This window comes from Solanum tuberosum, unplaced genomic scaffold, assembly GCF_000226075.1.
Source record: "Solanum tuberosum cultivar DM 1-3 516 R44 unplaced genomic scaffold, SolTub_3.0 scf00192, whole genome shotgun sequence".
NCBI classification, from domain to species: Eukaryota; Viridiplantae; Streptophyta; class Magnoliopsida; order Solanales; family Solanaceae; genus Solanum; species Solanum tuberosum.
This window is the reverse complement of record NW_006239115.1, coordinates 272,669-282,686: the sequence shown is the minus strand read 5'-3', so window position 1 is coordinate 282,686 and position 10,018 is coordinate 272,669. Positions and strand designations below refer to the sequence as shown.

At 35.4% G+C, this 10,018-nt stretch overlaps 1 protein-coding gene across 2 annotated transcripts; it reads left to right on the top strand.

The window, feature by feature from the left end:
- The first annotated feature begins 1,431 nt into the window (after positions 1-1,431).
- LOC102606114 (uncharacterized) lies at positions 1,432-9,787 on the top strand. 2 transcript variants are annotated; one of them, XM_015312186.1, is made up of 4 exons: positions 1,432-1,526; positions 2,687-3,342; positions 8,474-8,514; positions 8,609-9,787. In XM_015312186.1, the coding sequence occupies exons 2-4, from the start codon at positions 3,024-3,026 to the stop codon at positions 9,464-9,466; spliced, it is 1,218 nt and encodes a 405-aa protein (XP_015167672.1). In that variant the 5' UTR covers positions 1,432-1,526; positions 2,687-3,023; the 3' UTR covers positions 9,467-9,787. The 2 variants fall into 2 exon arrangements, with proteins under 2 accessions (XP_015167672.1, XP_006355117.1); XM_006355055.2 differs by having other exon boundaries at positions 2,649-3,342.
- Positions 9,788-10,018: the final 231 nt, after the last annotated feature.

The window sequence follows — 10,018 nt, the reverse complement described above, 5'->3', positions numbered from 1 at the left end:
CTATATTTTACACTAATTAATCTCCAATTAATTATTAAAATTCTCTAATAATTATATTTTCTTCGTAGCAAAATTACAATAAGATGAAAATTCTAACAATGGCCGCCAAGAACACTAATCAGAACATGAAGCTGATTTATGGAGTGGAAAATTCTCCGATTTCTCTCAAAAACTCCCGCCATAGCTGCAGTGGCTAAGAAGCCCTCAAATTTTATCCCGCCGATGACATTAAGAAATCTTTTGTTAACAAACACAAATCAAAACCCACAAAACTTAGATTGATGATAAGTAATTTGCTAAGCAAGCTGAGAAAAAGGAGAGATTTTTGCTTAAAAGAAAGAGGAGAGAAATGTGCTTCATCAAGGAGGTGGGGTTGAAGAAGAAGAAGAAGGGGATGGGTTGTGAAGAAGAAGAGATGTGAAGAGTGGGGTGGGGTCTAATTGATTTTTTTTTCTACTTTAATAAATCTGACGCGCCTATTTTTATTTTTTTTAAAATTATTTTGCCACATCAGTTTTAGGGGGTAAATAAATTCACTTTTAAGTAGTAAATGTGTGTAATAGGTCGTCATAATAGTTTAAGCGTGTAACTGACTTTTCAGAACAAATTTAAGGGGGAATCTATGCCTTTTCCCTATTTTTGTGTGTACCTCATATCAATAATAAAAAAACATACACAAATATAGTTTTATGAGTGAAATTTGTGAAAAATGGGAATATATAAGTGATAGATTATACTTTTATCTTTGTAAGGTTGTGATTAATATGATCAGAATTTGCAATCTAATTGTACCTTTTTAATTTTTTAATTTCGGGTCTTGTTAACTTTTTTTTCCAATTAAAGCTTTAGATAGAATTCTTCAAATTAAAGAGGGTGAAATATATTTGGAGAAGATATAATATTTTCAATTCAAGTTAAAATAAATTTAATTCGAGTTTCATGTAGACAAGAGACAATACTTTTGGATAATCAAACTTCTCACATGTCAAAACGATGTATATTTCACCTTTAGAATATCACAACATATATATTGTATTTATATTGCTTTAAAATAGTTCAAGAAGGTATTGAAAATAAGACTAATAATCCCTATTTTTTTTAAAAAATATTACATTTTATAATTCTTATTCTTGTGGCAAAATTTGTGCAACTCTTTAAAAATTGAATGATTAATAATTGACATAATACATAAACACATAATTTTCTCCTCATTCTAGTTTTGATTATTCACAAGATAAAAGTACGATTATAAACACATAATTTTCTCTCAACTTCATTTACAAGATTACATCAAATATATGGAGTATTATTATTATCGAAAAGAGGCATAAATGCAAATCATAAAATTAGGGACACACAAATGAATAAAGTAGTAAATGAAGGACTCCATAGGAAAAAGAAACACATAAAATAAAATAATACGGTATCAGCGAGAAGTTAGGGTTTTTATTTACATTTGCAAAGCAGACATTTTTATTCCTTCAAAGTCCATTTTCAGTCTCTTCACTCCAATAATTCAAACATTTGTAAGCTTCCCTCAACACCCTTTTAGCTTTACTGTACTTCTATGTCCAAATCTTCACTTCAATGAACACATATCTCTAATCTTGATTTTGGGAATTTCATTTCGAGTAAAAATTGTGTCTTTTTGTTTTCTTTTCTATCCCTTGGGTTTTTGATGATCAAGATCAGTTTTTGAAGTGTTTTTGGAGTTGGGTTTTGGTTTTTACTATGTGGGGTTTCTAATAATAATGTTTTTATAAGGTTATTATTTTTGTTTTCGAGTGGCTTGGTAGTTTACCTTCAGTTTAACTCTTTGTTTTGATGGATTTTTATGTAGTTGTGGTTGTCATGGTTGACTTGTAATCATTGTGTTTCCTTAGATAAAATTGTTTACTGTTTAATGTTTGTATGCACTGCTTGTGAAACAAAAATGAAAATAAAGAAATGGCTTAAGGACCAAATAGACTAGCATTTGCTTTCTTGCGTTTCTCTCTTCCAATTTGTTTTTGAGTGAAATGATGGATTTTGCTGGCCTTGACCAATTTGGGATTTAGGTGTAGTTATGAGTGAAGTGACAGAGTACAACCCAGAATTGTAAGAGAGATAAAAAGTTATGAGTAATCATGCTAAATACAATATTCCTGCAATTTTAGGGATTTTAGTTACGAAGCCACTCACATTTTTTTGGGAGAATATAACAATTATGATGACCTTCCTTCCGGTGTGAATTGGATCCATTTAGCTCCTCAAGATTGACCATAGAGCCAAAGCTTCAGTGGCTTCGTGTGTCACCTTGAAGAACACTTTTTTATGCCATTTCTTGCTTTGTTGTGTCGCCTTGAAGAACAGTTCTTTATGCCATTTCTTGCTTTCATGTTATGCACCTTAGTATTACTTATATTTATTTCGCTATGTTTGTTGCACTTAATGTTTTTCCTTTTTTTAGTCCAGCCTTTTAACTTTGGTAATCATCTATATTGTGTCCTGACCTTTTCCGTTTTATGAATGTAAATTGGTGATTATCAAGGTGGCGAAGGATAATACTGTTATAAACACTTCCTGCATGTTATTTTCTTGCTTCCAAATAGTTCAGTTTTGTCTGAATTCCTCGGGACCTAATCATGTCATGCTTGTATGCTTTTCAGTGGTATTGTTGTATGTAATTGGTATTTGCACGTACCAGGTGCAGTTCATTAGGACATTTGGAGTAGTCCTAAGCAGCGAGGGGAGAACTCACTCTCTTGGTAGATACGTGAAGAAATGGAGTAGTTACTAGAGTTGCCCCTTTTACACTGAAAGTTGAGAACTGACAAGCATTGTTAAATCGTGTTCCCTTTGTTGTGTTGCTGAAACTGAATGGAGTAGTTACTAGAGTTGCTCTCTATTCTGAAAATTGAGAATTGAGGAAGCAAGTACCAACATAATAGTTGTGAGTCTTGTGAAACATAGCTAAGACGGGGTCCCTTTGTTGTGTGGCTGCAAGGCCACATGGGTCCAATGCAGCTAGTGGAGAATGGTCCATGGGGCCACATGAGCCTTACTGGCGGACTAATTCAAGCTTCTCCCCAGCACCATCCAGATGGGATTTCCGCTTCCAACCTGAAACATTATCCTTTGGCTCTAATGATGGAGTTCAATTGTATGGATCTTCTGCTTCATCAAACAGTAGAGATAGTAGAAGTTGGGTGAGGGGGAACCAATTGGCCAATCACCAATATCTCATATCAGATGGTGTTGGTGCATACTGTAGTAGCCCATCGGACATCTCTCCGGCACAGCAGTGGACTCCACCAGCTATCCAAGAAATCAACATTGATGATTTTGGTACTTCAAGAAGGGGTAAACATATTGATTTTGCAATTATTTTTTTTTGTATATCACGAACTTCCAAGGATGCTTAGTTGGGTTTTGGTCTCTTACTTTCATGTACTACTTGCTTTCTCCATTACTAGCTTCATTTATGTTGACTGAATAATCAGCTGATTGTTTTTTCATATATATGTTCGTACTTGATTTTGGATGTGATTTGCTTGGAGTTTGATACAAGGTTCTCATTTGTCTGTTTCTGCTATTCTGTATTGCTCGTACATGGGGATTTTCTATGAGACACTGTAATTCAAGGTAATTTTGACTTGGTGTCAGTCTAAAATGCATAAATATTCAGAATTAGGTAGATTAAGCCCATAGACAACTTCCTGCATGTTTTTTTAAGCGACGGCTCAATTTTCATGCTGCAGCTGTGGATCTCAAGTCCTTGTTAGGAGAGTATATGGGCCTTACAATTACAAACATGTATGGTTGTCTACTAATATAACCAAATAGTATACAACTAGTGCTATGCCCGGGTGAAGGGGATTAGCTGTAGGATTCATATGTGAAAGGAGGGGGGAAATGTAAGGGGGTTGAAAGTATTTTCTGAGATGCAAATAGAACTGAGGGTAATTTGTCCAACATCCCAACTTTTGAAAGATGAACAATAGGTTCATATCAATGAGGGATCCCTATTCAACTTTATATTAACATTGGGCAGTTGATCACCTTTAGATTCTTTAATTATCTTGGACTGGACCTTTGTAAGCAAATTGTCTATTATAAAACCCATAAGATGGGGCTTAGCCATTGGTGCACAACCATGTTAGAAGGCACAATCTCCGTGCAAAATTAATTTTGGTATCCTGCAGCTCCTTCGTCGTATTTTTATGTGCTCTTTAGTTGGGGTTTTGGTGCAGTTCATGAGCTGATTTTCTTAGTTTAAAGTTGAAGGAAAAAACATACTATTTGTTTATGATATTGGAATTAGGTCTGTTTAAGATAATAATTAGAATGTCGTACTTGGAAAAAAAAAGTGTGTTCCCATCATTAGTCTCTTCGATGTGTTAGTATCCACCTTTGAGTCTCTAATGATCTTGGGCTGGACCTTCGTAAGCAAATTGTATATTGTAAAACCAATAAGATGGGGGTTAGCCATCGGTGCATAGCCATGGTAGGAGGCGCAATGCCTGTGCAGAACTAATTTTGGTATTCTGCAGCCCCTTTGTCGAGTTATTATGTGCTCTTTAATTGGGTTTTTGTGCAGTTCATGGACAGATTTTCTTCATTTAAAGTTAAAAGGAAAAATGTACGATTTGTTTATGATATTGAAAGTAGGTTTGTTTAAGATAATAGTTAGAAAGTCGTAGTTGGACAAAAAAGTGTTTGACAGGTTGGTAATTTCTTGACATGATGTCTAATTGATGCTGAAATAAGGCAGCAATTTTGTGTTAGCTGATTTGAATTTTTGAGGAAATAAGCTTTGCTGTTCAGGGTGATAAATTGGGATGCGGTTAGAAGGACAAGTAGTTCTAACATATTAGCAGAGAATTCCATCGTTTGGTTAGGTGAATTGACACGTGTAGTGCATTTCTGTCATGCCCTAAACCTAGGTGAGGTAGACCGACACTCGGTGCCTTGATTTGATTGAGCGAACCAGCTTTACATGATTGTATGTGCTAGGCATATATGAAAAAATATACACAATGTCTCAGAATTCAACATATATGAGCAAGTACTTCTTTTATACATATGGAACCCCAAAACAAAATAACTAGGTCTATGAATTACCCAAAATACATAGGGCAATACTAGAGATTTACCGAAAATATATGATCATGACCTGAACATACTAGTCTATGAAGCCTCTACTACATGACATGAACTGAAAAAGTTTTGGGACTATGCCTTGGCATACCCAAAAGGCCAAACTATCTATGTACATAGTATGAAACATGATAAAGGCCCTGAATAGTAGTGGGACTCACCAAAGGCATATGAGAGAGACTGAAGTACCACAACTCTATAATGCATCATGAGAAAACATAAAGAGTATCCTAGACTTCAAAGTAATACCTAAGATGGGGGTTAGCCATCGGTGCATAGCCATGGTAGGAGGCGCAATGCCTGTGCAGAACTAATTTTGGTATTCTGCAGCCCCTTTGTCGAGTTATTATGTGCTCTTTAATTGGGTTTTTGTGCAGTTCATGGACAGATTTTCTTCATTTAAAGTTAAAAGGAAAAATGTACGATTTGTTTATGATATTGAAAGTAGGTTTGTTTAAGATAATAGTTAGAAAGTCGTAGTTGGACAAAAAAGTGTTTGACAGGTTGGTAATTTCTTGACATGATGTCTAATTGATGCTGAAATAAGGCAGCAATTTTGTGTTAGCTGATTTGAATTTTTGAGGAAATAAGCTTTGCTGTTCAGGGTGATAAATTGGGATGCGGTTAGAAGGACAAGTAGTTCTAACATATTAGCAGAGAATTCCATCGTTTGGTTAGGTGAATTGACACGTGTAGTGCATTTCTGTCATGCCCTAAACCTAGGTGAGGTAGACCGACACTCGGTGCCTTGATTTGATTGAGCGAACCAGCTTTACATGATTGTATGTGCTAGGCATATATGAAAAAATATACACAATGTCTCAGAATTCAACATATATGAGCAAGTACTTCTTTTATACATATGGAACCCCAAAACAAAATAACTAGGTCTATGAATTACCCAAAATACATAGGGCAATACTAGAGATTTACCGAAAATATATGATCATGACCTGAACATACTAGTCTATGAAGCCTCTACTACATGACATGAACTGAAAAAGTTTTGGGACTATGCCTTGGCATACCCAAAAGGCCAAACTATCTATGTACATAGTATGAAACATGATAAAGGCCCTGAATAGTAGTGGGACTCACCAAAGGCATATGAGAGAGACTGAAGTACCACAACTCTATAATGCATCATGAGAAAACATAAAGAGTATCCTAGACTTCAAAGTAATACCTTGAGGGGTCGTTTGGTTTGAAAATGAGTTATGATGGGATAAGTTATGTTGGGATAAGTTATGTTGGGATTAGTTATGATGGGATAAGTTGTGTTGGGATTATTTTTTATTGAGTGTTTGGTTTGTTGTATTCAAAATAATAAATTTTAAGAACAATTTATTTGTTTACAAAAATGCCCTTCATTAATGTAAAAAGTGATATAAAAAAAGGGTTGAAAGAGACATTTTTGTCATTTACCTATTTTATCCCGGATAAGTTATCTCGGGATTACTATACCACCCAAGGAGAGGGATAACTTATCCCGGTACTAATTATTAATCCCGGGATAAGTTATCCCGAACTTGCCAACCAAACAACAAAATAAGCAGTACTATAATTTAATCCCGGGACTATTTGGTATTATTCCTCACACCAAACGAGCCCTGAATATCATAAGCAAATGTAACTGTAAATGCTTTATGTGGAAATGCTTTTTGTAATACTTGAAATCTGTAACTTTGAACATACATGGAGCTATTATGTAACTTCATACTTTGATCTTAAATCATAAATATAACTTTTCTGGAAACATCATACTTAGTCTTTGAACATAGATATGTCTTTTTGGAAACATCATATCTTTAGTCTTTGAACATAGATATATTTCTCATGGGGAGATCTTAGTCACTGTCATAAAGCATACATGATAATTCACCATGTGTACTGCATGCATTCAATCAACATCTGAATGGCTGAGCCGACATACCACGATGCTGTGTGGGTCCGATGCTGTTTGTATATGACCTAAACATAATCTGTATCCTAACCGAAGGAATCCCAACCAAAGGAAACTGTCTACTTGCCATTACGACTCTTAACACCAACATATGTAGACTTAGGTGTTGGATTCTTTTGGCAACACCTTCTCAATTTCTAAGGGTGCTCTCAAAATATATATTGTATAACTTGGCACTTGTGGCCCTATTATAGAATCAAATCTGTGCCTCATTGGCCCTTTTGTCAAATTATAATATATAGCTCAGTAGTCTATGATATCAAATCATAATCTGTGGCTCAATAGCCTATAATATCTGTATCTCAATAGCCTAAAATATCAAATCCAATCTGTGGCTCAATAGCCTATGATGTCAAATCATAATATGTGGCTCAATAGCCTATAATATTTGTGGCTCAGTAGCTTGAAATAACAAACCAAATCTCTGGATCATTAGCTATTCATATATCTTTATTATCATTTTGTGAATCGTAACTTAAGTAAGGAAGACTCTAGAAATATCATGTAAATCTTTTAAGGAGAACATGAATCTAATGAATGCATAGGCATATAGAATATCATAAGAAACTTCATTAAACTTAGTTTTGTATAACCTAACTTAGACCCAATTCTATCTTGTACTTGGAGCGGAAAAAGAGACGTTGAGAAGGAAGAGGAAGAAAGCATTAGGATGGGTAGATAATGTGGTAGAAATGTCGAAATTGTATCCGACAAAGTAGCGGTGAGATGAAATCTTGGAGACCTCGGGAGATGTTGGACCATTACATCAAATAAAGTGCCAACCTCTTAAGTACCATATTTACTTATAAAAAAAAGCTCTTTTAAGTGACATATTTAATCTATTTCATGAGTCATAGTATGCTTAAAACACCAAAATGTTTATTTAAAGTACACTTACCAATGCCCCCTGGGATTTGGTTCAAGGGCAATGCATTGCAATACGAGATGTGTGGGAGGCGACGTCTAGTGTTCGTATTCTAGTTTAGTATTTTAGGTAGAGATGAAGAATCATTATCCAGAATCTCAGGATCTTGATTATGAAAAAAGAGAGAGTACTTGATTAAAAAAAAAAGCGAGACCAGAGTAACCAACATCAAACAACATAAAAAAGCCAATCTACCTCAATATGATATTGAATTATGTTTCCATTACAGTTATTGTGAGCGTGCTCTCCCCTTTGTTGATGTCTAAATTAATGGTCGCTTCATGTTGAACACAGTCAAAGTTAGCAAGTTGATATGCTTAAAGAATCAATTCTGTACTGCTCCTGGCACATTTGGCTTATTGGTTTCAGCCAATGCTTTGTCATGAATGCCACCATTCTGGATATTTTGTTGTACTGATTATTTTTCTGTATTTTTTGCTTGGTAGATGCAATTACGAGGCCATTTACATTTTCACCCACAATGGAGGTATGCATCTGTCTTTGCTTTTCTCCACTAACTCCTTTCTTTTGAAGTTTGTAAGCTAAATCCAGCTTTCTTATGACAATAAATTTCTTGACAGGGAGCATCAATTGCTAGGGATGGTAGAGGCTCAACTTCATCCCGATCTGACAGTAGTGACTGTGATTCAATCACCAAGTCCCATTCATCTTATCGTAGCTTCCCGAGTCGCCGTTTCTTTATGTCAAAACCCATACATCCTCTCTCATTTCCAACTGAAACATCTAGAAGAGAAGCTATTGACAGCCTCTCAGCAGGTTTTCTAGAATTTGATGCCTCAACATCACAAAGAGATAAACACCGCTTGAGCAGTGCTAGTGGCAGTCTTGACTTGACAGAGGCTTCTGAATCTTTTCAATCTGACTTCCTAAGTAAACCTTGTAACCCTTCAGATGGTTTCAGATGTGGGTTATGCGAGAGGTTTCTTTCACAAAGATCGCCTTGGAGTTCCCGACGAATTGTGAGAAGTGAAGATATGCCAGTTGCTGGGGTCCTTTCATGCCGCCATGTATTTCATGCTGAATGTTTGGAGCAAGCTACACCAAAATCATGTAAAAGTGATCCTCCATGCCCAATCTGTGCCAAGCTTGAAGAAGGCAGTTCTCCAGAGCAACGAGTTTTCTCCAAGTTCTTTCCTAGGCTTAAAACATTCAGTGAAGAAGGACCATCCAAGCCTTGGGGCTGTGCTCATTCTGGAGATTGTGTCGAAGGGGCTTTGCACGGACCATCTCGTGGCACTATGCTCTCACTAAACAAGAACCGAATTAGGAAAAATCTTTCTTTGAAAGGTAATTCAGTCAAGGAATTTCCGGGTAAATTAAGAAAAACTAATACATTTTCGTCACAGCTTTTTATTGGATCAGTTGATCATGCAATGGTGGGATCTTCAAAAGCATCAGCAGGTTCCGGGCTGAAGTAACAACTGAATTTTGTATATAATTGCAGGCTGATGTCCGTGGCCTTTCGTGGTTGGTGTCCTAATCGTCTTAACTTTTCCTGTTTATTGAATTAGAATCTTTAGTGGCTTAATCATGTTGTAAAATGTAATGTGGTGGAAATTGTGTATGCACTTAAAAAGGATTCAAACAAATTGCATCTTTTGTGTAAGTTTTTAACTGATATTTGATCATTGAACCAATATATGTGGGAAATTGTTATTTACAAGTTGTAGGCATTGAACAAAGTGTCTTTTGATGGTTTACTTGAAAAGTAGTAAAGTCTAAAGCTTTATATGTTTGTATTTTTGCATGTTTCAATGCATTTTGAAGGAGGAATTTTTCAGGCCTGGGATGTATTTTGATTATTTATATCCTTGACCGTATTTTATGTTTTTGTGTATGCACTCTTGTATTTTTTGTTGTTTGTGTTTTTGTATACAATTACTATTTCAGGATTTTTAGTATTCCAAGTGAACTTAGGGGTGTGTTTGGTATGAAGGAAAACATCTTTTGGTAAATATTGTTCAATTTTC